Source organism: Neolamprologus brichardi, chromosome 8 (genome assembly GCF_056152115.1).
Source record: "Neolamprologus brichardi isolate AB-2024 chromosome 8, ASM5615211v1, whole genome shotgun sequence".
NCBI classification, from domain to species: domain Eukaryota; kingdom Metazoa; phylum Chordata; class Actinopteri; order Cichliformes; family Cichlidae; genus Neolamprologus; species Neolamprologus brichardi.
Window position 1 is genome coordinate 6,186,424 of NC_142111.1, and position 27,707 is coordinate 6,214,130.

The following is a 27,707-nucleotide window of genomic DNA, read 5'->3' on the forward strand; positions in this document are numbered from 1 at the left end:
TCTCTAATGGTTTCGCTGCTATTTGAACCTCAGCCCGCCCCTTTCCTCATCCTCCGCGCTGCCCCGCTCCTCACACCCGGCGCACCAGCGGGACAGTCCGGCTGCACCAGCGGCTCGCTCAGACCACCCCAACCTACACAGCACTGCCCACTGAAAAAGAATTAAACCTGAGGGAAGCGGTCACTGTTTCTGCGCCTTAAAGTTTCCTGAGGTGAGTTTATATTCTCTTTGGACGTTTAGCCATTATATGTTATTGTGAAGAAATGAATACGACCAAGTAAGAGCTCCGCAGTGGTAAGTTACTGGGAACACGACATGACTTTATTTTAGATAACCACGCAGAGTCTTTAAGCGTGCGTGTGGAGTAAGTGCACTGACTTTGTAGTGATTTCTGTTGTATATTACAGCAGTTATGTCATATGAATATATAAACTCAATGTGAGAAATGCATTACAATCTTATGAGGGACTTGAATTCGCCTCTATCTGGATACGTTACCTGCTCGGTGAGGACATGAATGAAAAGAACTTACTAACCGCCTGCTGACATTATTGTTGTGGTTTGATGTGATTAATTATCAGCACCTTTAAAAAACTAAATATACTGTTTAATTAACTTTATAACAAAAAAGTCTTCCAGTGGTGAGAGAAGGGAAGTAAATCCAGGTTCAGTTACGGCTGAGGCAGTTCATTTAAGACGCGTAATAATGTTGACTGAAGCCCAGCTGTTAGTGGTCACACTGTACAGCATAAGGGCTTTTGTTGTGCGTCTGACATGAAACTCAGTCTCTTCAGCAGCATATTTATATCCAGCAGCAGCTGTATATCATTTCACCACTGCAGCCGTGGTCAAAATAAAATCTGGCATGTGCTTTGATTTTGATCACGCTACTTTGTAATTACAGCAGTTGTAACCTATCAATTTTTGTACATGTCAGGGACGTTACCGAGATGTGCACTGATTCAGTGGAACTTGACTTGGTGAAGTTAAGGCGAGTGGCCTTCTGACCCTACGCCCTGCAGGAGAGCCCCCGAGGGAGCCCACCCTGTTAAATAACACAAACAGACTCACACTAACACGTATGCAGTGATAAAACAGACTGCAGTAGGCAAACGTGCTCTGAGGTGGTCAATAATCATCCAGCCGTGTCACTGGTGATGATAACTTAAAATCCAATAAAGCACATGCTGTTATGGATTCAGCCTTCCTTTCTGAGGACCTGTCTGTACCGTGTTTGACCTTTTCATGTTTAACTGGCTCTGTAATTCCCTCAATTAATCTCCCCACGGTAGCCATACAGTATATCCTCCTTGAGTACTTGCCTTGATATTGTCATCCTGTAGTACTGTACGCAGCAGCAGATGGTTAACACATGCAGTGTAATGAGTTTTCTGTACACCCCCCCCCCCCACCCCCCACCCCCCCACATGAATCAACATACTTGATTAAGTAAACATGTACATACATTCCTCGTTGCTTTCATCTCTTCATTTTTCTTTCTTTTCTTTTTTTACCTGAGTCCTACATTCCTCTGAGGGAAACTCTGTGACCTTTAGGTGTCATTGACGCAACTAACCAGGAAAGGGTCAGTTACCAAGGTGTGAATCTAGTTGCCGTATTTGCTTTCACACCACGCAACAAGTTCCAACCCACTGGCTAAAGTCTACACCAAATCTTTAAGAGGCTGAAAATGGCAAACCTATCCATCAACAGCTGCCTGGCCACTGCTGGCTGCTGTTGGCTCATGGAAAGATAAACCATCTGCAGCCTAAAAGGTCTGAGGTTCAGCCAGCATCAATTAACATAATGTAAGCATCAAACATAGAAGTGAAGGATCCATCTGTGCACGTTGTGCATATTGTATGTGTAGCCACCAAACCTATATTTTAGACAGTTTTTAATAAGATTTTTAAGAGTCACCGCCACACATAAAAAATCTACAATTAAGTGTTTCCAACAATGATGAAAAAATTTCCAGTTTGAGACAACTTCTTAATTCATCTTAATTCTTAACTTTGTATTTTAGGCCTAGTGAACAGACCTAGAGACTGGTTGGTGACCCTCTGGTAGCCTCTTGTCAGTAGGGAAACATTTGTATTCCCGACTACTTAGCGAGTAGTTGCTGACAGATTTTGTGGTTGTTGTACCGCAAAAATCTCCTTGTGGTTCCTTTCCTCACTCACAAATTATCACAGTTAACCATATTTTGCATGGAAGATGCTGCCTTGTCTGGAAAAATTCTCTAACTAGCCACTGACGGAGCACTTTCACAGTAAAAGTTGTGTCTGAAACCAACAACTTTTAAAAGTAGCAACTTTTACTTTGTAGGTAAATGGACTGACTGTACAGTTTGCATTGCTGTCTTTGGTTTTACAACCACTTAGCAAGTAGTTAACAACTGTTTGAAAACAAGCCAGTGTCTATGTTCCCTAACGATAAATAGTTATTATGGGGTCACTGGCTGGTCTTTTGTCCTGTGTGACTTAGCTGTCAATTTCACACCAACCACTCACAACTCGTTGGGAAATATTAATTTTTCCCCAGGAACCAGTGGTTGCTACTCGGTGACCAACTGGTTATGTGCCTGTGTGACTAAGTTATTTACTATAATGGGGATCATGAGCAAACCTGCAGCTCACTGCACCTGTGGTGTCACAGCTTAGCTAATCTAACACAACCTGAACTGCTGAACTAGAAACACAAATGATATTTAACATAACATGTAAGAAGATTGCTAAAGAACTTCCCCAACGTGATACTGGGTGTCTGTACACCATAACAGATGGACTGAAAATAGATGTTTGTTGTGTGTATTTATCCAGAAGACTTTAATGATCACTCTTATTGGGAGTAAAATATTACAGAAATTTCAGATTCTCTCCTCTTCAGAATTTAATTGAAACACATTTAATTTAAGGAGGTTATTTTTTAACAAGATTACTTAATACATTTTGTTAAGTGAAAAAAACATTTTCAGCTGATTTAATTTTGCTATAGGCTACATTATATATGTGCAGATGTGTTTTCATTAGCGAACCAGCTTGTGCAGCTAATGTTAGCTTAATTATTGAGCTAGCTGTAGCTTTAGAATAGGAAAACTGCCTGCAGCAAACTAAAACTGAGACTTTTTGGAGTATAACTGCCACCGTTAACACCGTTAATGATGTACGTGTTGTGAAGAACAAAAGACTTGGCAATGTCAGCGGGAGTAAGAAACAGGGTAAGGCTTAGCAAACAAGCCAAAAGGAAAAAGCCACCCGCTAAAAGGTGACACTAGCTAATTTCAATACTGCAATGGCTTGTTCTTGTTAATTCATATATACTGAACAGTGAATATTAGTTATGTGTGGTTTGTAGCACTAGTGTTTGTGTATTCTTTAATGCTCATAAAGAAAGTAAATTGACTATTTCAAAACTTGAAATATTCCAAAAAATAGTGCAGGAGCAGTAAAGAAAAAAGTGCATGTATGAGTATGAAAGAGATAAAAACAGAAAATATCCAACAAAGAAGGCAAATTAGGTCTGCCAGTTCCAGCAGATGGAGGAACCAGAGAGGCTCGGACAGTATGGATATTTATTGAAGCATGAAAATGTTTTCTTGACCGAGGAGGAAGTGTAGCAGTGTTTTGCTTGGATTCAAACGGAGTATGGTTGGTGAAAATAGGACGGTAATTGAAAGCCAAAGACTGACCCTGAAAAATGTGGCCTTATCTTGTATGTTTGTTCACCTGGTTAGCGGGGTTAGTGAGTGGAGGACATGAGAAGGGAGAGAGAGAGCAGGGAGGGGAAAAGCCACGATAAAACACAAAGTCTGCTGCTGATTTTACTCAAGACAAACTGTAGCAGAGTAAACATTTTGAGTTACAGTCATGAAAAGAAGTGTGTGTGTGGCCTGACGGCTGTTATTTTTAAGCTTTTACATCCTTCATAAGTCAGTCAAGACGTTCAAGGAGTAGGAAAACAAAGAAGGTGCAATTAGAGGTAAAGAAAGCTAAAATGGAAACAAAACTAACAAAGGAACGAGGCAGAATGAAGAAAGAAACAAAGTTTAAAAAGGAAAGACAAATTAAAGGAAAGAAATGAAAAGAAAAAAATGGAGATTAGGACGTAAACATGGTTTGAATCAGAGGAGAGGTTGAAGAGACGGATGTTTGATAGTAGTAAAGACTCCACCGACTGATGCTATGTTCAGGAATGTGTTCATGCACACACAACAACCAACACACACGGCTCCTATTAGACTGTGGTTACTCTGGTTTATATCCAGCAAAGCCACCTCAGGAAAATACTGTACACAGTGACATGGAAATGTTGTTCTGAGAATCCCCTGAACAGTAACTTCGCCAAAAAAGCAGCTTAAAACTGAATATAAAAGTGTTATTAGGTACGACTTTTAGTGCTGTGATGCTCGATTTTCATCATTGGGCCACATAAAATCATACTCACATTAACACTTAATAGGTCTCAGACACTGGATCACCAAAGTCGCTGAGATTCACTGTCTGGGAACAGCGAATGTCCTGTGCTAACCCTGTCCACAATAAAGGGATCTCTCCCACAAGTGGAACCCAGCCATCTTTAATAAACCTGTGCTTTCAACTGCTCTGACAAGTCAGAGTTTCTGCTGTGAGACGAGTCTGTCCATAAAACAGCTGTTGAAAGAGTGATTATATTAATAAGGTCGTGGACCAATCTCACTGTTTTTCCCTTATGTCACAGCCTGCGTTCCTTCTTTTCTCCTCATAAACATCCATCAGCGTGCCATCATCCTCTCACATCTTGTTCCCTTTGCTTTCTCCTCAGCTGACCTTTTCGCTTCCTTTCATTCCTCCTACCACCTATCCCTTTCATCCTCTTTTCTGCCTGCATTTGCCATCCTCTCCCTTCACTCCTCCTTCTTACCCTACTTCACTTTAAACTCACTCTTTCCTTCCCTCCGACTCATTTGTATTGTATTTTAACTCTTGCAGAAATCAGAACCAGTGGTTCCAAGCCGAAGCAGCCAGGCTCTGCCCAGACAGAGGTGCCATACCGAGGATAATGGAGGAGATGAAGGATTAGGGGATAATCCAGGGTATGTCCAAGTCCCTGCTGTCAAGTGCTCCCCTATTTTTCTGATATCTAAGACGAATGCACAAAGACTGCTCCTGGATTATAGCATTAGACTTATTACCATTTAATGTGTTTTTGATGCTTGTTTTAAATTCATGCTGTTTATATAATTCACTGGAGTGTGCAGAAAACAGCAAGCACACACGAATAAGTTTCTCAGTGAGGAAAGAAGGACAGTGGATGGGTTGTTGAGCTTTGCCCGGAGGCTTCAAGTACATGACATGAGTCAGAGGGACCGACCCCCTCTGAGCTGTGGTCAAAGGTTTTTTAACAGGATTACAGGCAGAAACAAAAGAGCAGAGCTTTCCGTAAGTACACAGCCAGAGTAATTAATGCCTTCATGTGTGCAGTATTCCGGTAATGCTGCAGGTTATCAATTAGGATGGGGTTTTTCTCTCTAACTTAAGATGAATATTTCCCCCTTATTTGGAATTACTCCCTTATTGTCTCTAACGACACGCACGTTATTTTACTCAAGGAGGTAGCCTGTTGCTTCAGCTCCGCTCATGGGAGCATCTACCAGGTTCTTGCAGGCCTGCACGCTGTCTCAGATTTAAGATCGCACCTCGGTATAGCGGTCCTTCTGTGTCCCTTTGCAAGCCTTGATATGGCTTTACTCGGCGCTGGTATGTGGTATATTTCCTCCCCCTCCACACCCAGATGCCCCTCTTAAAACGGCAGCCAGGGGAAGTGGAGCGGAGGGCCTGGGACTGCGGTCAGGAGCAAATTAGAAAGGCTGCCTTGGACCTGACGCAATCCCCATTTCATGAACCATAGCCAGTCATTAATGAAGCCAGACGGGGCCTGTGCACGCGTGGGAGGCCCACTGATATTTAGACGCTGCATCTGGAAAGTGGAGAGAACGAGAAGTCCATGTCAGGGTTGGCTCATGCTATTAAAATATTTTAAAATTGAATATCAATTACTCTGCTGGCAACGAACACATGACAAAGGGCCAAGACAGACTTAGAGAAGTGGGGAACTCCAGGACTGAAAAAAGGCAGCAAAAGATTATCAGTTATGTTACATAATTAAAATGGAGTTAATTAAAAATTAATTAAAAAGTTAGCTGCTAGCTGTTGTTAATTACTGGTGATCTGGTATCAGATTGGGGCTATGTTTTGTTTTTATTTTTTATTCATAAAGAGTCTTATATATGCTGAAGCTTGTCAGAGCAGATTACAAAAACAGCCAGAATTAAATCTCCCTTCTGCTTAATGCTATTTGTCTAGCTGTGCCAATATTTAACAGGAAATCATCTCGAATTTCAGCAACACAAAGCTGAAAAAAAGAATAAATAAATATTCCACTGCAGAATATTTACAAGAAGACATTCTGCTTTGATGATGGGTTTTTCTGCTTTCCTGCTGCACTTCATCTGCAGCCTGCTGCTCTTTTACCCTCATCTTCAATTCTCCGTACTACGAAGGAGGCAAAGTCTGCTACTGTCTCATTTAGTGAGTAGTTTAAGAGTCCCCGTGATGTGTTTTACAGCATCATGGAGTGCAGGTTCTAACTTGTGAATAGGTTAGAGTTGATCCTCTCTGTCAGCCCATCACAGCAGCAGTGCCATGACTTGCAAAGCCTACAAACCATGAGCGTAACATTTCTTTAGAGACACATGTCATCCACGCGTTTCTCTTTTATGCAGTTAACAGCAGTTTTCACTGTCAAAAAGTGTCTTTTTCCAGCGTCATGAAAAGTTGGAACAGAACAGCATCCAGATCAATGCCGTGTCATCTACGGCCACAGATACCAGGGGCTGAAAGTGAAAGTCAGTTTCTTGCAGTGTAGATAATTCATTCATCTGTTGTTGATAATGCAGCAGAAGCAGGGACCTGTAGAGCAGAGGTGCAGCATGCTGCTATAGAGATAGAAATGTGGTGCTTGAGAAAAGGCGAATTTATGTTAAAATATTTCAGCTTCTCCTACAAAAGGTTACATAATGCCATCCTGCTACATTCTAAAGAAAAATAAAACATCAGATTAATATTACCTGAATAAAAATTAAAAGCAACAGCACGAGGCTTAAAAGCTTAAACCCCAACTCTTCAGATAAATTTGACAAATCTTGTTAATTTCCTGATGTTGAAACGAAGCAGAAAACATGACATTGACATTGAAAACATGGAAAAGAAATATAATTATAAGCTTCTTTTCCCTCAGCCACAAGGGGTTGCCTTCCTCACACAACCTTCCCAGGGATTTGCGTCTTCTCCTGGAATCTCAAGCAAATGTGTTAACCACTACACTGTGGGGCCACTGGAAAAAAATATAAAAGAAGGAAAGAGATAAATGATTAAACTTGGACTAATACCAAAATTCAGAGAAGGTACAACTAAAGAGCTAAGGGGAAAAGGTAGGATAGTGAAAGATGTATTTTTTTTATAAAGAGTATAATAACTAACATTTTAACATATTACTTTTTTCCACTACTATACAAAGCACATCACCTGTACTTAGAATTGCTGGGAGCTCTATACAGCAGTAATCTGGTGTTAGAGCCAGATAGCAACAGTAATTTTCTTATCAGTATATTTTCATTATCTCTTCCTATCTCCCTGAGAATATTTTGCTTGTTTATAAACAAATGTGAGCTTGCTGAATGAGGCCTGCTGCTCCTGCTTTGAAAGCTTTTTTGAAAGTCATTTTTCCAGGGAAGTGTAAAATGAAATTTGTGTAACCTGCTCTCCAGACAAAGCAGGACAAAATGGAAGCAGGAATTCCCTGGAAGTTTGCTTCACGGAGCAGTAACTGCGGTCTAAATTTAGATGGTTCCAGACCAGCGGACACTTGGAACGCGGAATCTTAAAAAACCTGCGGAAAGAAAGAGAAGTTACTGTACTTTACAACATCCAGAAACAGAAAGCACCAGGGTCTCTCTCTGAATCTCAGCTTACACATTACAAACTGCAAGTGTGATCCATTTCTTTCAATATACCTAAAAACAAGCACATCCCTGTCTGCATTTTAAAGATAGATGTTTTTTCCCTGTTTTTACTTTCAATAGATGGCTCCATGGTGTGACCGCAGAACCGTTTGCAGCTGGATTTGGACCTATTTCTGAGCTGATGTTGACAAAGCCAAAGCCCAAAGCGAGCCATTCCACCTGACCACACTCCAACTGGATCGACTGCCTCCAGGAACACAACTGCATAGTGTTCTCCTCAATTTGTGCCTGTTTAATTCAGCCAGCTATGCATGTCAACAAGCTACAAAGACTGGGGCAGAACTTGGCCTGTACATAATAAACAGACATGTTATTCTAGTGAACTATTTGGCACTGTAGGCCTGGAGTTTTACGTTTCAGCCTCAAAAACGACACAGCTTCAGATCTCGGAATAACCATTGAGAGCTATTTTCCAGATCCATACTTTGGACTGACGAACTGTCAGTGACTTTGGTAAAACTCTAAAAGGAGAGAAGTTGACATTTATTGTTAAGTTTGACCTTTCTGTGGGATTAAAGGCAATTCCAGAAATAGTTTCGAGTTGATTCTCAAGAAGATCCGAGCAGATTGATTTCTGATCATGAATCTTCAGGAAAAGCTGTCAGGTCTGAAGGGTCTGGTCTCACATTCCCACAGCAAGCGTCGCCATAAAGGAGACCTAACGGTGGACATGATTAGCCCTCCTCTGGGAGACTTCCGTCACACCATGCACGTGGGCCGCGGTGGCGATGTATTTGGGGACACATCCTTCCTCAGCAATCACGGCGGGACTGCCAACGGGAACAATGGGGAAACTGATTCTGTTTCCAGTCCCGACAACAAGATCGGAGCGTTCTTCTCCAGGACCCTCCGTCAAATCAGGAGGGGCTCTGATAGTCGACCCAGAGAGGCATCCAAGGATTTCTCCCCACCGCCTCCTGCCATTTCTCCCATCATCAAAAATGCCATCTCCCTGCCCAGGCTGGATGTGGATATGCCTAATGGAAGCCCCACCACCAAGGTGCTCTTCCCCAGTTCTCAAAACACGCCTGAGGAGAAGAAAAGCTCTTATGGTGAGTGGGAGATATGGTTTTTATGGATCAAATGATTATGCATGGCATAATTTGATTCACTTTTATCACTCTTATTAGCCCTATTACACCAAACATCAGGAAGGAAAACTAGAAATTAGCAGGTAAAGAGACGGATTTTCCATTCAGTAGGTGATCGGAAGGACAGAAACACTAAATGAATGCTGATTTTCTCCAAGGTACTGCTATGGTACTTTGCTTGTAATGAATGTTGTAAATACACTGAACAAAATGGTCATTAGTACCCTGGAGTATACCGGCTAGCAGAGTCGTATTCAAGCTAAATTTATGGACATTGTCACCACGAGCAGTGCGCTGTTGGTGCTTTATAGTCGTGCACACAAGTCTGTTTCTGTAGCCTCTGCATGGGTTGATTTCACATAATCACTCTCTCTGTGTAGTTAAAGCGCTATGAAAATAGATCCCAACATGGGACCATAAATGCCACAAATCAGGTTTGCTATATAAGCTAATGTTACACTAGTTGAGCCCGGTTTACTGTGGGAAACTAATTGGATAATTCGTGGACTTCTCGGGCTCAGGCCCTAGTCCCTACACTCTTAGGCTCACCTTTGCCCAGCCCTTCAAGAATTCCTTTAACGACCAAATCACTAAACTGTCCCTAAGTGCCTTCCTTTCTATTAAATGACATCACTGGTAAACAATGTCTCATGTGGGCGAAAGTCAAATAGGTTAAGTTCCAGCACAGTGTTCCAGCGTTAACTAGGAACTGTAGGAATGTGGGGATCATCTGTTGAAGTGCAGTGAAATGAATCCATCATGTACCCAGAGATCTAGAGGCAGACTGCCCCAGATGTCCTTATGAATCACCTTGGCTCGTAATCAGCAGCGTTTACATTGATAACACACCTAGATCCAGACAGAGCTGGCAGCGAGCTGTCTGGGAGGCTGTTTGAATGTTTGAATGACCTCTGTTAACACCACACTCATGGCTGATGCAGTCTGGCCTGCTTTGTGTGTGTGTGTGTGTGTGTGTGTGTGTGTGTGTGTGGTGTGTGTGTGTGTGTGTGTGTGTGTGTGAAGGGTTTGGTGAATATAAAAACAGCCCACAGGAAAATCATTTTTTTTAAACCTTTCTAAATTTTCACTTTATCATTAACTTATTTGTCTGATGATTCAGTGACTTCATGATCTTCAAATTTAAAGAAACAGATTTACATTTTTGGATATTGTTAGAAACAATAAGGACCAGAAAAAAGCTTAAAGGACGCCTCATTGTTCTTAATAAACGAGATTTGAAGCTTTAAGCCTAACTTTAAACTTTAAACTTTAAAGTTTGCCCATGTTTACAGTCTTTTTGCTAAGCTAAGCTAACAATCACCTGTTTGCAGCTTCATATTTAGCATATTGACATCAAATCTTATAGTTAAGTGAAATGAATCCAGTTTTTTTCATATCTGTTCCTTTAAATGATGATCAGATTGTATTTGAGTTCCTGACCTCTTTAATCAATCCCTGAAATGTGATCAGATCACCAGTGAAAGTGAAAGAAAACAGATTTTAAATAACTATATATAGGTATGTGTGATGTTTTTATCTGGATATGAGTTGATGTCTGCAAACATTTTTATTTAAGCCTTCAAAATAATAACGGAACTGAAGCTACTTAAGTTTCCTGTTATGTTGCGTTATGACAGATTGCACGTTTTCTTGAAACAAATCCTCCATTTAATTCGTTTAATTCTTTTTCTCTCTTTGGTTAAAATGTGCAAACTGTAAAATCCGTAACTGTTTTCGTTGGTTGAAATGAAAACCTCCCGACTCTTGGCCCGATACAGTTGGCTCTGAGAAGTGCTGTAATTTACCCATTTCGTCCTGCAGGCAGCATTTTGTGAGTGCGTGACTTATTCTGTGATCCGGCAGCATCGGGCCGATGATTCACTGTTCACAGAACGGGACAAGTCAGCACTTTGGATGCTGAAGTGGTTTTAATCGTGAAGCAATATGAATACACACTGCCCCCTGCTGGAATGGAATGTAAAGTCATGCAACTGCATCAATCTAGTTTAAAGAGCTGCATATGCAAACTCTTCAATGCAGAGTTAACTTGTTTGTATTCATCTTGTTTTTTTGCTATTCTGTGGTTGTTTTAACTATTTTCAGGTAGAATGTGGTGGCTTCTTTGGTCAGACCATAAATCTTTAGCTTGTTACTGCTTTAGAGGTTTCTTTGTAACCTCTGGATTGAGCTGATTTTTATTGATATATGGATTTCATGTGTCTCCTGCTCAGGTCTGGAGTCTGGTTTTGTCACCTTGCCTCGGCTTTCGCGCTCCGAGCGTCAGCAGCCGTCCATCTCCATCCCCACCTCCTGCTCCACCAACATTCACCGCGGCTCTCTGACCGACCCCTCTGACATCATCTTGTCCACCTGCTCCGCCTCTGTTGAAACTTCCGACCCCTGTCGCACCACTGCCTTCTCCGACTCCCTTCCTTCCCTCACCTCCCTGGATACCTTCACTTTTGACCTCGGCCCCTCCCTCATGAGCGAGGTATTTAGCCTCATCGATGGCCACCCGGAGGAGCGCAGCCACACCTGGGAGGGCGAGGAGATAGGGTCAGCATGCGGGCTGACCGCTGAAGGTTCAGAAATGGACTCCTTGGCCACAATCTCATACGTGGATTCATTGCTGAAGGAAGACTGTGGGGGTGGAAAGATCCCACATGGAGCCCAGTGGCAAGAGGAGGAGGAGGGGAGCGCAATGGAGTCGAATGGAGTCGGGCTTTCTGTTAAAGTTCCTGATGTAGTGATGGGGTCTTCTGAGAGGGGAATGATGGGAGTAAGGATGGAGAGCAAACGATTTCAGAGTGCTACAGACGTGCTCGCTCGTCACTATGGTGCCGGCCTCTTAAAGGGACAGAGCAGGGCTGAGACCGGAGATTCAGAGTTCATGAGCCAGCCAAGGAAGAAAATATCCTACAGTTATATGGATGACGAGGACGAAATTAAAGTCTGAGCTCAGAAAATCAAACGTGTTGGAAAAAATTGTTTCAAAAAATGTGATGTGTAATTCCTCTGAAAGTCCAATCAAACCAATCATGTAAAATCATCATGTGGTTGACAAAAGGCTGGTTCTGCTGACAGAACGAGCATGGAAACTTAACACCCTTCGCCCTTAATACAGAATTCCTTCTATGCAATCAGATGCTCCAAGGATATAAAACTTTGATTCAAACCTGCTGCTGAATGTACCTAAAAGGAGCGAAAGACTTGGCTGCTGCACGTTTCCTGCTCTGCACAGGAAAATAACTGAAGCAATGGAGGGTATGGAAAGTGCGGATGTACTAGCGAATGTAGTTACAATCAAAGGAAAGCCCAGCGTTACTCAACGCGGAAGTTGCAACGCCTGACGTTCACTTTATCCTTTTTTACACTTCCTCATATACGAGGGGGAAAGGCTTCCGGTGCAAGACCAGATTAATGAGAACACAGAAAGGAAGTCGGGGGGGTTGGAAAAATATATTTGGTCTTAACACAAACTTTTGCTATCACTACAATCTCTTTTTACTCAGGAATATACTAGCAGGGGAGAAAAAAGGGAAGAACAGTACTTAACAAGAAAAGGGGAAATCCCAGAACTTACAGTATAAAGTCTCATCAGATAATCAGAGATCTCATTTATAACACTACGCGGACCAATGTAATACTACACGTAATACTGGTATTTGCTAGATGCAACTAAAGCCTGAATTATATATTGTGCATTGTATGCTGCAGACCTTCTATATAGATAATCTGTGCACCTTTTTTATGATTATGAAGTCCGACCCGTGTATTGCTTTTTTTTTAATAGAGGAAACATCATGCATATGTTACTTTATACAGCTGCACATGAAGATATCTGCTGACCTCCTATGAATATGTACATACAGTATGAGCACCTGCAGTAAGTACATAGTGCAATTCACATCCATATGCTGCAGCCAGTACCAGCGATTATACTACGAAAATATAAAATGACAATAAAGGTGTTTTTAATGAGTTGTGCATTCATTTCAAGTTGGTTTAAAGGAATATTTCAGACACACTCTATAAACCCAAGAAACTGCTGTAAAAAGATTGAATTTTCGAGGCCTGTTCAAAGTGAGCACAGCCACTATCGGTTTATGGGTGGGGTATCGTTTAATAAGTGAAATGCCAAAACCAGAGAAAAAAAAAGTTTTCCCACACTAAAATAGCTTACACAAATACAATTGTTTTGTACATTTATGGACAATTCCAGCCTAAAACAGGAAAATATTTTTGCTGTGAATTCATTTATCATAGGTCTGTTTTTCTTCTCTGACCGTAAAACCATCAGAATAAATAAAATTACTAGGCTGGTTACGGGGAAAAAAATCTGCAACACTTAAAATCAACTTACTGAACAATCTAAGCGTACCCAGCACTCTTTGTCTGTTTTTTTAATGACAAAATATAAAAGTGTTTCAGCAGCTGTTCTGCTCGACTCAATAACAGAAGTTTGAGGGACATTTGTTTCTCACTGTGCCATAGAAGGAACCTCTTTTGCCTGTGATGGTGGGGGAAGAGGTGGAGGGCAGTTTGGAGCTTTGAGTCCAGGCTTTTTCGGAGGAGGCTTTTTCATGCTGGCCTGCTGTCCTCGGGGTGCAGGCGTCGGATGGGGCCTAGTGTCTGGAACCGTCGCAGGTGCGATCGGGGGTGGAGGGGCATGTGACTTGAGAGGTGGTGGCAGTTTTGGTTTGGAGAACTGAACCGTGACCTGCTCGTTTGGCTGGTTAAACTTGCTCGGGGGGAAAGTTCTCCTTGCTGTAAGAAAGATAGCGGGGAAAAAATGACAGCACTGAGCACACGAGTACAAGAAGTCATGCACTTCTGAAAGCGAAAATCACAAACCTTAAACAACTGAACTATATCTGTGGTATACACTGTAAATAAAAGACAGATTTAGCTGCATTTTTAATGCCTGAGCTGAATCACCAGACACGATGTGATATAGCAATAATCCACATACTGCAATTTATCACCTCTTTTGCAAATTATGTCCTCATATTTAAAAGATGCCATTATCTGTGTAATCCAATAAGATAAAGTTATCTCACTTCTCGTTTTTTTTGCTGTACAATGAGATTTTTGAGCAACACTGTCACTAAAACCTGCCCCAAATGTTGACATGTTGAGTCAGTCTTATATCAGTCTGCAACTGAAAGGCATTAAAATGGCAATTATATGCAATCTGTTTTTCCTAATACAGCAGTTAACACCAAATAAATCACATGTCTGTTACAATCTGCTCTAGAGGTTAACACACTCTACATGTTACATAGACTATAAACCTATCACTATATACATGTGTCAAATTTAGCTACGGTTTCAGTGCTCGTACAGTCTTATGTTTAGCCGATATGTACAGATATGTAATTTCTCATTCAACTATATTTGATTTATGTGTTTAGTTTACTTCATTGACAGAGTTTCATTTAAATTCTAGTATCACATTTCGACATCTGGTGGAAGTATATGACTACCCAGTTGCTTTACATTGTATAAGCTATTATACAAATGCACTGCATTTAAGGAAAAATGGTTTGTTAGATAGATGAACAGCATGATACTTATAAGGCAACATCTTTCAGCCAGCGAGGCAGTTACAAAAGTGTAAGAGATGACGTATGAACCTAAAGATTGATACTCTGGTCAGCGGTGTGAGACTTCCTGTTTCCTGTGTACATCCTGATTGTTAAAATAACAGCGGTAGATGTATTTTTCCTCATATTAAAATACATCGAATTACCAAGCTACTATTTTGACTAACGAGTCTGTACTGAGCGTCTACAATGGAAAAGAAACAGTAAGTGCTGATAGAGATACCCTCAGTCCAAAAATAGCTCCTTTGGGCGGGATATTTATAATATGGTAAAAATTACCCTGATGATCTCATCTTTATGTGCTGAGATTATGATCTTTAAAATTTGAAAGATAATGCGTAATAGGATATCCCAGCTTCACCTGCGTCAGCTTATATTAGAGTAATATAATGTCTCGCGTGTAGGTATGAAAAACTAAAGTGCTTCCGGAGAGGCAGTCCCAGCTCGACTTGTTTGACTGAACCTTTGACTTACGTTTAAACGGTGACGCGATCTTCACTAATGCCCTGGGAGAATCTGGTGGTGCTTCCAAAATTGGCTCGAGCTGATTCTGTTCTGAGATCTGCCTCTGGGTGGGACTCCGGGCCTGGCCTGAGTTTGTCGCAGATCCCGCTGCTCTGGGAAGCGGAGTCGGGTTCTGGTTCGCCGTTGAGCTGGACGCGACTGTAGAGTCAGAGGCCGGAGACGGGCCGGGATCGGTCAAGGATGAGCTGCTGGGCGTCCTGTTTGGTTGAGCAGGTGCTGCCGTCTCCGCTTCAGGGCTGCCCCACGTGGAGGTGCCACTGCGGCCGCTCACAGAGCCAGATTTCACCAGGAAGGAGACGCCACTGTCCTGAGAAGCTGTGCTGCAGGTTCAAGTATTTTAAAGAGTTTTCACTTTTTAACATTTGTAGCCACTGAATATTTAACATCATATCTTAAAATATAAATATCAGCCACATTATGATTACTGCACTTATTACGCAGTACCTGTTTGTCTTGGAAAGAGGGAAGTGATATGCAGACGAGGAGGCTGTGGAGGAAGAGGAGGAAGCAGTTCGGCTCAGTTTCCCCTTTTCTGGGACGACGGGAGAGGGCAGAGACGCATCCAGGACCTCGGGAAGTTCTGGGATCTCGAACGAGAGAGCTGATCAAAACAAATAAATAAAAAGACTCTTACTCATTGCACTCAGCTGATGTAAACGTTCATCCCCGTTCACATCATCTACATTCATCTTTGACCTGCTCCACTTGCCACGTGCAGTTTCCTGTGCAAGGGTGCATCTAAGGGTGCACTAAGTTTCCGAGAGGGTGTTGCAGAGAGGTGAAAAAGAACACAGGCTTTATTAATTTCCATGTTTTTCTTCTGTATTCTTGACAGAACAAAGCAACATTCATATTAACTGCAACTCGTGTTTTTAGCGAGATATCGCAGCAGAAGAAAGAGCAATAAAAATAATTGTGGTTATTGCAAATACGAAAAGAAAAAAATATGTTACATTAAAACCACCCACACATGAACAGTGGTTAACAGCAGACTCAGTCAGAGCAGCTGATATTGTGTAAAAGTGATTCTGTGAAGATCTGTATTGTTTGCGATCTGACTTTCTTACCAGATAAGTAAGTCACATACATGTCTAAGGGCCCAGTTCTTCATTTTTCTGTATCATATCATATCCCCGCATCAGTGTATGTATCTTTTAGCCATGCTGAACAACAAGTCTTCAAAGAACAACTTTCAGTTTACATTAAGAGTGCAGTTACCTTCGGGGAAGAGATCAGAGCTGTACTGAATAAGAGGCTCAATGACTGTCACCACCTGGACTGAAGAAGCTGAAGCCATGTCAAAGAGAGCAGCTTCCCTAACGAGGCAAAGTGATTGAGAGAGCAGAGAAGGACTCACGTAAAGCACAAATATTGTTAACAGTGTAAGAACAGGAATAACTTGGAATATGATTAAACACACGTACCCCTCAGCTCGCGGCCAGAGCAGGTTTGGTCCCAGGACGATGGCGATGTTACTTGGTGTCATTTTGTTTATAGCCTGCTGCTCAGACAACAGAGACAGGAACTGGACCAGGTACCTGATAAGCAAGAAAAGAAGATGGAAAGAAAAAAAATGAAGAAGACTTATAGACATATTAACACAAGATATGTGAAGATTTAAATAAATATAAGACTTGTTGATTTCCTCTGCCATGTTAGCAACACTGAGGCTGTGCTTTGAAATAGGGTAGTATGAGCCAAATGTTAATCCATTTAAGGTGGGCAGATATATCTGAGTGGTATAAGATCAAAACTTTGTTTCTCTGCTTTAAGTTCACTGCGTAGCTCACTCAGTGGTGTTACTTTTATACCTCCAACATGCACAATGAAAAATGTCTGAACATTTGCTTTATTTATAGCCTACAGCACACTGAAGTAATAGAAGCTGACTCAAAGTAACTGAGAGACACGTACGTTTATATTCCAGGTCTAAAAAGTACACACAGTGATTTCATGATCACTAGAATGTGTTCAGAATTTGCAATGTGATGATGAGTCATCCCATAAGTCACACTGCTCTCCCTAAACATAAAATGCCTTAAAAGTGTCACCATTTGTATCGGTATTAGCAACACTGGCCTTGTATTGACTCGGTATCAGATTAATACCTAAATTTGCAGTATTGCACAGCACTATTAAGCCACACATAATGATAACATGTTGATGCATAGTTCGCTGACTTAGTTGATGAGGTATGGTGGTCCTTAAAGGTCAAAAACAAGAAAACAGCAGCAAATAGAGAAATTCTGCAAAAGCATGCAAAACACAAAGGAAGTAAAATAAAACACAAAGGAAGTAAAATAAAACACAAAGGAAAGAGGAAAAATGGCAGCAAAAGCTCCAAAATAACGTGACAGCGCAGCTGCAGAAGGGAGACGCTAACAGTAAAGGGCTAACGGCAGGCATGTGTCCACAGTTACATGAATCATGTGATTAAAACACACATTACACAAAACATCAGGGTTTTTTTTTTCACTTCTATTGTGTTTTACTAAAATTCCTTTGTTGTTTATTGGGTGTGTCTTGTGTTTTTGTGTGTTTTTGAAGCGTTTTTTCTATTTGCTGGTGTTTTCTTAAGTTGTGCATTTGACCTCTCAGGTCGACCATACACAGGACCAACATAACCTGGTACTAACAGAAGCTAATTCAAGACACATTAAAAACTAACTACACATCTGATCAGAAACACAAGGGCCAAAACTGAACCCAATGCATCTTTTTTATATTGTCTTAACCACACATACTATATATAGACAAAACAAAGAGCCATCATGACTCATGAGCCAACAATACTGCTAAAATATTTCAGTTAGGTAAATTTAAAAAACAACAACAACTTCTTCGTCAGAACATTTGATCGTCTGAGTGCAAAAAAGAAAAAAGCTATTCAAAGACTACACACCTGAGGTTGTTGTAGTTTTCAGGTGGCAGTTTCTTTAGAAGTATCTTGAATTGTTCCAGCTTCTCTGACAGCTCTTTCTCCCTATGGGGTCAGAGGTCAGAGTTAAGGAACACACCACAGTCAAAATGAGAAACGTAGAAATCGATTTTGTACAGACCCTGCTGCTTTAAACCAGTCGTTGTAGAGGTCAAACGTCATTAGTGGTTCGGGAAGTTCTCGGAGGTAACACTTCAAAGCTCCTGTCGACACATTCAGAAGTAAATCCCACCGTTAGATAAAAGCTTATATATATTAACCCAAAATATTGCATTTTGAATTTAACCTTCTTGCTGTTTTCTCAACACAATCCATTAATAAATGCTTTTATATTGCACTGCTATAAATAATTCTAGCGCACTGAAATGGTGTTTTTGATGTTCACAGGAAGCTGTGCTTGGAGCAAACAGAAGAGGAACTGGGTTGTTAAAACGAGCTGTGAAAGTCACATTGGCTGGCCAGATGAGGAAGAGCCCTCATGACGGGAAATGGAAGTGGGCACAGCCTCACCTGCCACGGCGTGAGGGTCCATGCTGAACTCGCTGTGGTCCACCGTCCCTTGATTCAGACACGTCTTCAGCCTCTTCATCACCGAGGCTGCGGCGGCCAAGCGAAACAGACCCTGAGGAAAGACGACGGTTCATCAAAAACGGGAGAAAAAAAAGAGCGTTCGAGCGGTAGAAGTCGCAACCAGCCAGCAGTCAGTCAGTTCAAATCAACATAACCAGGGAAAGCCCCCACGGCTCAGAAAGAAAGTGTTAACACTCTCTTTACTGATTATATATGTTTAGACACTGATTTTTTTCCACCCTTTCAGTTTGTCCATACATGCAAAACTGATTACTTTCCCATCAATCTTAACTGTACTTTGTAGTTACTGCAAATAAACAAATATTAACACACCAATGCTCTAAACTTCTTTTTAATTTTACTGAGTAAATCTGACTCCAGTTTTGCAGAGCTGCTGGCCCGTACACGTTGATTTAAATAGGATGTGATGTTAATTTGGAGCTATTTTCTTTGTTCCTGTGATGCTACACTAACTTTGGTTCAAAAGAATCACTATTCATATAACAGGGCCTTTGTGCAGCTCCTCAATTCAGCCGATAGCTGAGCCGTGAGCCTGAGAAGACCATGTGATGCATTATAGTGATCCAAGAGTATACAAAGTGTCTAAATTAGTGCTTAGAGCATAAATCATGAGAGTTACATAACAGTAATAACCTCAGAAAGCAATATGATGTGCACTCAGGCTTGGACGGTGCATAGCAATTTAAGTGGGCAATGAAAGCACTTTTAATTTGCATATTTCTGGGTCTGCGTGTTATGACTGCGAACACTGTGCGGTACCTCCTCTCTCATGCCTGTTCTCAGCAGCATGTGAATGCACTCCTGGATGGGCGCCGCAATTTCTCTGTTGCTTTGAGACAAATGTGAGAGCAGAGGCTCCCCGTAGACCTTCTGGTTGGAGAGGCTTTGTGACGAATCTGCAAAACACACAGCAGGCATGATGACACGTATCGCAATATTACATCGGTGCAGCGGATGAAACGCACGGACCAGAGAAAACTCGGGTTACCTTTTTGACTGTGATCCTCTTTGAGTTCGCTGATGTTTTTATCCAGGAACATGTGAGAATTCTTGTGGTATTCTGCCTGCAGCTCGAGAAGCTATTTTTCGACCAAGAGAGAAGCAGAGGCGGTGGATATAAAAAGAAACAAAAGTCAAAGTTAAGAAAAAGGTCACATCATTACCGTAGCGGTGACTCACACGAATAAAGTAATTTGCATAGTCATCCTCCTTAGTTGCAAAGTGATACAGGTCTGCAGAGTACTGGTCCTACGGAGACAACAGCAAAAGGTCAGAGATCAAGACGACGCCATTGATTCCAGACAGACACTTAAACACTTGTACCTTGATGCTCTCCAGCTTCCTCCAAGCTTCTTCCATTTCTTCCCTAAGCCCATCCTGCTTTGCCTGAGGTCCAGTGCTAGCCTGACTCCTGACAACACATACACACACACACGCCGACACATAAAAAAATGTGAAAAATTGTGGGGTGGGGTGTGTGGTTAAAGTGCAGGATATTTAAAAACCTCACCTCATTCTTGCATTGTTCCAATCTGTTGTGAGCTTTGCAAACTGCTTTTTGTTCCTTAGAATTTCAGGTAAATCATCCTAAATGGACACAAAAAGGGGGAAAAAAGATTTTATGTGATCATTTAGTTGATAATTGTGCATGAGTGTAGTCTATATTTCTAAATAATCACATACAGGGGATGGGCAGAATATAGCAAAGACTTAACAATGACGTTCAAGTGGCTACAAAAGCACAAGTAGTTAACTCATCTAGCATTTAACGGCCTCCTCTGTACCTATAATGACGAGTTTTGACACCTCAGTGTACATCAGTAAAGTTGTGGTTTGATGACCATTTGAACAGTTTGGGGGGTTTCCAGTTAATGTTTGATGCAAACTGAGTCATTTTGTTCAACAGGAAAGCCTAAACTATGAGAGAAACCCTTCTGTTCATGAAAGAGCTTCACGGGTTAAAAAGTTAAAAAGCACTTTTAGCCTAAATTATATCAGAACATATTCTTGGTTTTGCTCATCACTCATCTTCTGTTCAGCAACACGAACATTAAGCTGTTGTCACCTCGCTAAGCTTGTTTAGTGGCTCCAGGACCTCCTTCTCCACTTTCATCTCAAAGTCTGCCAGCATGTTGGCCAGCATCTTCTCCATGAAACAGCACATTTCCAGCACCTTCCTGTCACACACACACACGCACACACACGACCATATCATGATAAATATCCACCTCAAATCGGATATACTGTTTTGGAAATATATCAGAAGACATGCTATAAATTTCATTTAAAAGTGCAAATAATCAGATAAAGCATGTTTCTTCAGATTTAAACTAGATAAATCAATATACAAAGCAAATGACATGGATTCAGCCCATCAGGCTAGCCTATTACAGCGCTAAACTCTAAATAAAGCAGATGCACAGAGCTCTGGTAACAAGTCACAGACAGCATCCTCTTTCTTTTTTCACCCAGAACTGAAAACTCAAAAACCTCCGCACTACAGTCATGAGGTTTTCTGCATGACTCTAGTGTCAGTAAGAGCATTGGAGTTCAAGTACAGAACACAGATAGATCAATGGAGGGGTGGATGGGTAACTGCACCTGATTGAGGACTCTGCATCGAAGTCTTTCAGACTTTCTGCCATGCTGACAGACAGAAGCATCAGAGGAAGTTTTTTCTGTAGAGAGAGGAGGACATGTGACATTTTTCAGTAACCAACAGAGCATTTCCATAAACCACGCAGATGCATTAACACTGCTACCATTCGTTTTTCGGCCTCCAGCCCCTGTTGACTCTGCATGCAGCTCTGCAGCTTTTTATGGAGGACCTGAGCTGCCTTCCTGGCTGGTTCAATCCTCTGCTCCACCTTTGGTCAAACACACATACGGTGAACCTTAGAGCGTCTAAAGATGGTATTTAATTTATTGTTTTACTGCTATAAATGATGTGTGCAAACGAAAAATGCTACAGTTGCATAAATTTACATGAAATAGAACGTGGGTGGTAAGTGAATGTGTCCTCGAGTAGAGCTAGTAGAGCATTGCTGTGGTAACCACTGACAATATAAAGCTATGGCTATAAACCACACTGTATCTTGAATAATACGTTATTCATAATAGTATAAGAATAAAAAAAATCTGTAAGGGTAAAGCAGATTATTTTTCTCACCATAACCAGGTCTTCATGTAGAAGGTCGGTAGCATCTTGTGACCTGCAAAAAAATTGATATTAATTTAGAAAAGATCTGCTGTTTAATGTATTGTTTTAGCATGATATTTAATGCAGCGGTCCCCAACCCCCGGGCCACGGACCCGTACCCGTCCATGAGTAGTTTGGTACCAGGCTGCAAGAGTTGAGGCTCGGGGTGGGAAATTTTTGGTTTTCAGGGTTTTTATTGTTATTTTTTAATCATTTTTATCGATAACTCGGTTTCCTTGGGTCTTTCCCGTGTGTTATTTTTTTTGGTACTGGTGTTATTTATCCGTGATACCTTAAAGGGCAGTCCGTGGCGCAAAAAAGGTTGGGGACCGCTGATTTAATACATATAATTAAGCTAAAGATAACACGTGTCTGTTGATATTCAAGGTTTTCTAAATTTATTTAAATCAACTGAATTCAAACATGCAACCTTGGACTGTGATATTGTGCTGCTGTTTTTATATTCTGTGGTCTAAAAATTGTTACTCAGCTAATCAAAATGTGAAAAAATTCTGTTAGCTGTAGCTAAAAAGAAATAAATGTCAAAAAAAATAAATAAAGGGGCTTGAAATGTACATTTTGACTTAAAAATCGTATCGGTCTCAAATTTTGAAACCAACCTGTAACCCATGCTTAAAACTGAAACTTGAAAAATGCTAGCATTAGCATGCTAACGTGCGCACAATGAACATAGCCAACATGACATCACACACTGGTTTTGAAGATTAAAGTAAATTAAAGTTTACTATTTCAGTCATTGCTATCTTTTTTTACATATATATTATTATTTTAAACTAGACATAACAAACCAGACCTGGACTTTAAGGCTGGTAAAAATTGAAATACACCATTACTGCTTCCATAGGAATTCAGAGGATAAGTAGCAGAGAAACTGTTAAAAACCACAAGAGCTACATTTAAATTAGTATCTACAGATTACACAAACTGTGTAATCTTTTCATCTTCATGGCAGTACAGCTATAAGTGTGGCTTGTTTGGAAGGGTTTTTAGCAGAAAGGCTCTACAAAAAGAACATCTCAGCTCAGCACGGTGGCCGTGCCTGAAAAAAGTACAAATCTTCTGGAGCAATGTCACAGCTCCATGTTTGACCAGAAACCCCAGAGAATCAAACCCAGAGCTATGCCCAGAGTATCGACACAAATGTCTCATGTATTAAGCACGGTGGTGGAGGGGTGATGATTTGGGCTTGTTTTGCAGCCACAGGATCTGTGAACCATGCAACCACTGAGTCAACCGTGAACTCCTCTGTGCACCAAAGTGCTCTAGAGTCAAACGTGAGGCAATCTGTCTGTCAGCTAAAGCTTAGGTCAGAAAGGACATGCAACAGAACATGATCCTAAAGGCTGCAGCAAACCTACAAGAGAATTACTGGAAAAGAATCAAGGTGTTGTAGTGACCACGTCAAAGTCCAGACATCAACTTGAATGAAATGCACGACATGTGAGAGAAGAGTGGGCCAAAATAATTCTGTAACGATACGAGAAACTGATAAAGTCATACAGAAAATGAGTACTTCACATTACTACTTCTACAAACTGTTGAATCATGGGATGTACAGTTAAATCTAGTTTTCTAGGTCATTAATCGGGTAAAATACAGTTTCAGCCATTATTACTCATTTGTGAGACTAGATAGTGGGACTATCCAAAAGTTGTCCAGTTATAAATAGAGACCCAAACATCAAGTAATACACATGAAACACCAATATAACCTAACATAACCGAAATATCATGAATATATTCATGAATCCTTCTCATATATATGTCTATAAAACTAGACTTGGACGATGCATCACACCCTGCTGACCATCAGAAAGAATGCCACTTTAAGGCACTTCTGCACTGGCATCGGTCTTTTATATACAGTCATTTAGCAGGTAAGTGATGTTTACCATGTTGACTATCTCAGTTTAGCATGTTGCTGTGCTAATTAATATGTGCTGATTAGTCACAAACATAAAGTACAGCCCCAGTTAACTAGACTTGCTTTTAGTAACAAATCAAATGTCACGGCGGGGTGCGCCGGTGTGAAGAAGAGGTAGACCCAGATGCAGACACGGTGGAGACAGAACTAGGTTTCCAAGAATAAAGCGAGCCTTTATTGTGGCTGATGGCATGACAAAAACACTAGAGAACACTGAAACTGGGAAAACTAAGGAGACTAAGAACACTGTGTAAACTAAAAAGACTATGACACTCTGTGAAAGAACTATGAAAAAACTATGAACTCAGAGTAACTAGGCAGGCTATGAAACAGTGACACAATAACGGAAACTATGAAAAGATGAGGTGAGGATTACAGACGATCTGACACCGACGGAGCAGAAACACACAGATTAAGTACACATAAGGAATGATCAGGGGAAGCAGAATCACATGAGGAAAACAGCTGACAACAATTAACATAATGACAGGACAGGGGACGTGAAGCTAAATACAATAAACAAAAAACACAAGGATCCTTCAAAATAAAAACGGGAAACATAACGAGACCCAGACATGACTCGAACTAGACAAACAAAGAAAACTTGGACATGAAACATGACAGATAAACACACGAAGACTTAACACAGGGATGAGACAAATGGGGAGCTCGATAAATCATGAATTAAAACTGTAACCTAGGCATGACAGAATGTAACTAGATAAACTGAAATGAAACTAGACTGAAAGGAATAACAAAAACATCAAGAAACTCAGAAAACTGGGTCACATGACCCAGGACCATGACATCAAATGAAACTTTCACCAAGAATTCATTTAAAAGTCATCGCAATTTTTTGGTGTATTTGAGCACACCACGTGATAACGTTATTTCTGTACCGGGTAACTGACTTTCTTACTGTTTCAGTGCAGTGGCCTCGCAGTTTGCGCCTCTTCTGCACGGGGGACATAAATATATCTAAATGTGGGGGTGGTAAAAAATAAAGGACATTTTAGGCCTGAATAACATGCGACACCATGACAACAGCCAAAGCATGGGCGTGTAGGGTAGTGCTGTGGTTTATTTAGCACCAGGTGGCGAGGACTGCAACACCACAAGTTTCTCTGCTGTCACAAGAGGAGGCAAAGCAATCTACAGAGAGCCGATAAAAGTCACTGCAGCCATTATGTTTGTGTTAAGCTGAAAGGAAACCAAGCCCAGTTCACAAAGAGTTCAGTTATGCTTCAGTACTTCTAAGGTATAGTTTTAATTTCTCTCATGAATCTAAAATCTGGCCTTTCGCAACACAAGGAGAAGAAATCCTCAGTAGGTGCTTGTTTTAGAGCACATATACTTTATTAGGAATTGTATGTGAGACCTTAGAGCTGTATGTGTTTAGATCAGTGTGCAATATGTCTATTTATCTGTGTGTTTATTTCATCAGAGCTCAACGCTCCAGTACAAAGTGAAAAGTGCTGTTCGTGTTAGTTGGAGCCCACGTTGCCCTGCTGCAGATGCACGCTGCCGAGTTTATTATTAAACCAGAATGCGTCAAAGGTAAAGGGAGCACAGCCTGAAACCACACTCGTCTAGCCCTGCTGCATGCAAGCTTGTACCAAGAAAACCAAATAGCGCAAAGGTGCATGATTTAGTCACCCACTTCTTTGCTAATGCCAGTGACTCGGTGGTAGTCAACCACAGGAATGCCTAACATAATCTGGCACCTACTTTCGACTTTAAGGTGTTGTGCAAAAGTCTTAAGCCATCCCATATTACTTCATTTTTTTGCAAGGAAAACAGGAAATGGGTGTTTACTGAAACATGTGCAAACCTGCATGGAAATACAGTATATAAGGCAAAAACTGAGTTTTGAATAACTACCAAGTCTATTTTTCATATGACATATTTATTCTTCAGGGCAGTTTGAACTCAAGTATGCAGGTTTTGTGTAGTGTTCGGGAATAGTTCTCCGGGCTTCTTGGAAGATATTCAAAGCTGTACTTTGGATTTTGGTCTTTTGTTCTGTTCTCTGTCCAGATGTTCCCAGACTGCTTCAGTGATGAGGTCCGGGATCTATAGAGCCCAGTGCATTACTATTCCACTGTGTTCTGATACTGCTCTGACAGCACGTTTGGGTCTTGAAGACAAATGAAGTCAATCAAACACTTTCCCCATGCAACATGGCTAAAGTCCAGTAAATCTATGAGTTCTATCAATTTTGACAAGCTCTCCAACACGACTCGCTGAAATGCAGACCCAAACCATGACAGAGCCTCCACCGTGTGTTACAGATAAACTCTCCTGACCTGAACTAACACTCCATCAGACCCAACAATTTTCAGTCCACTTCTTGTGTAATTAGGCATACCTCAGCCTTTTCTCCCCGTTTCCCTTCAATAAGCTACCTGCCAGACACCCTTCCACTGAATTTCTAAGGAGGCTTCAGCGAGCAGTATGTGAATCAGCTGAAGAGCCTTCAAAAAGCCCGGAGAACTATTGCGACAAAGGCTTTTATTTTCTACTTAATGTTTGCACTGTTGAAATATCAGTTTAGCAATTTAAAAGCAACCTCCTGGCAAAGAGCCACCATCTTTCTAGAGTGTGTTTCTAACATTCACCACAACCTTGAGTCGGTTTCTCTGTTCAGAAGTGCTCAGCCGCTCTGAGTCCGAGGTTTCCCTCAAAATCCAAACAGTATGAGTCACTTTAAAGAGGAACCAGCTACTTTACACACTTCCATCACAATGAAAGTGAGAACATACAAAAAACCAAATCAGATTATCAAACTGATACGAAAACTGCCCTCCCTCTTAGAGTTAAAGAAAATAAAGTCTCAAAGTAAAGCGATCCATCGTATTAGTAACGCAGCGGTGGATCATTTTTCATGTAGTCTGATAGCAGGAGTGGCATTAAGGTGACTGGTAGTATAGGATGAGTATAAATGACAAAAATAAAGCAGAGAAGTCTCAGTGATATTTCCCTACAGACAGCCACCGAATACTGTTCAAGCTGATGTATATTCATTACACTATGGTTACTGGTTACTGATTTCTTTATCTAATGCGGCCATATGTAACTCAAGGGACATCTGTCTTACACGACGCAACGTTTGGGGCCACAGAAGACCTTAAATTTACTTTAAATGTGATCATAATTCAGAATACAAGTTCAGGCTTACCTTGTCGCAGTGCCCAACTGCTTCAGGATGCTCAGAGACTGCCGGAGCATGCTGGCAGCAGAGTCCAACCAGCCTTTCTACCCGACCTACCCACTCTTGATCGACTCAACGAGGTATCCTGTTAATTAAAAAAGAAAAAAAGTGGAGGAAAAGTCCACACAGGCTCCAGGCTGCGTTACTGCATCAGGAAGAGAAAGCACAGACAGGCTCTGCCTCTGCTTTGTCTGTTTTTTGTGTGTTTATGCATGCGTGTTTTGGCCTTCAGTTTTCGTTCTCGTTTCAGGAGCACGCTCTCAAGTCACGTCGAGCACAAGTCAGCGAATGAGGAAGTTGCACAGATGATATGCAGGCTGTGAGAGGGAAGAGAGATTTTTTTGTTGTTGTTGCATTGTCACACTATGATTTGACAGTCTAAAATGACACATGTGACGTGACAGAGAAGAATGAGCGGGACTGCGTAGGCATCATTTGACTTTTAACTACAGGAAAGGTTGATCCGCCTTTGCAGACGGATATCTCATGAGGAATAATTTGTGCAGCGCTGCGTTTGTTTGTTGCATCTTGTAATTAGAA

At 41.2% G+C, this 27,707-nt stretch overlaps 2 protein-coding genes across 2 annotated transcripts; one reads left to right on the plus strand and one right to left on the minus strand.

Moving 5' to 3' along the window:
* Window positions 1-13,134, plus strand: cdc42ep1a (CDC42 effector protein (Rho GTPase binding) 1a). The gene is made up of 4 exons (XM_006807304.3): window positions 1-211; window positions 4,971-5,074; window positions 8,123-9,114; window positions 11,385-13,134. Exons 3-4 carry the CDS (start codon window positions 8,643-8,645, stop codon window positions 12,107-12,109), a joined length of 1,197 nt encoding a protein of 398 aa, XP_006807367.1. The 5' UTR covers window positions 1-211; window positions 4,971-5,074; window positions 8,123-8,642; the 3' UTR covers window positions 12,110-13,134.
* On the minus strand, window positions 12,859-27,282 carry sh3bp1 (SH3-domain binding protein 1). The gene is made up of 18 exons (XM_006807303.3): window positions 27,135-27,282; window positions 21,983-22,025; window positions 21,576-21,680; window positions 21,415-21,491; window positions 20,879-20,990; window positions 20,324-20,400; window positions 20,137-20,224; window positions 19,993-20,061; window positions 19,802-19,892; window positions 19,573-19,709; window positions 18,733-18,844; window positions 18,344-18,425; window positions 18,187-18,267; window positions 16,709-16,822; window positions 16,503-16,600; window positions 15,729-15,885; window positions 15,234-15,604; window positions 12,859-13,920 (listed from the first exon to the last, which is right to left on the minus strand). Exons 1-18 carry the CDS (start codon window positions 27,182-27,184, stop codon window positions 13,634-13,636), a joined length of 2,151 nt encoding a protein of 716 aa, XP_006807366.2. The 5' UTR covers window positions 27,185-27,282; the 3' UTR covers window positions 12,859-13,633.
* Window positions 27,283-27,707: the final 425 nt, after the last annotated feature.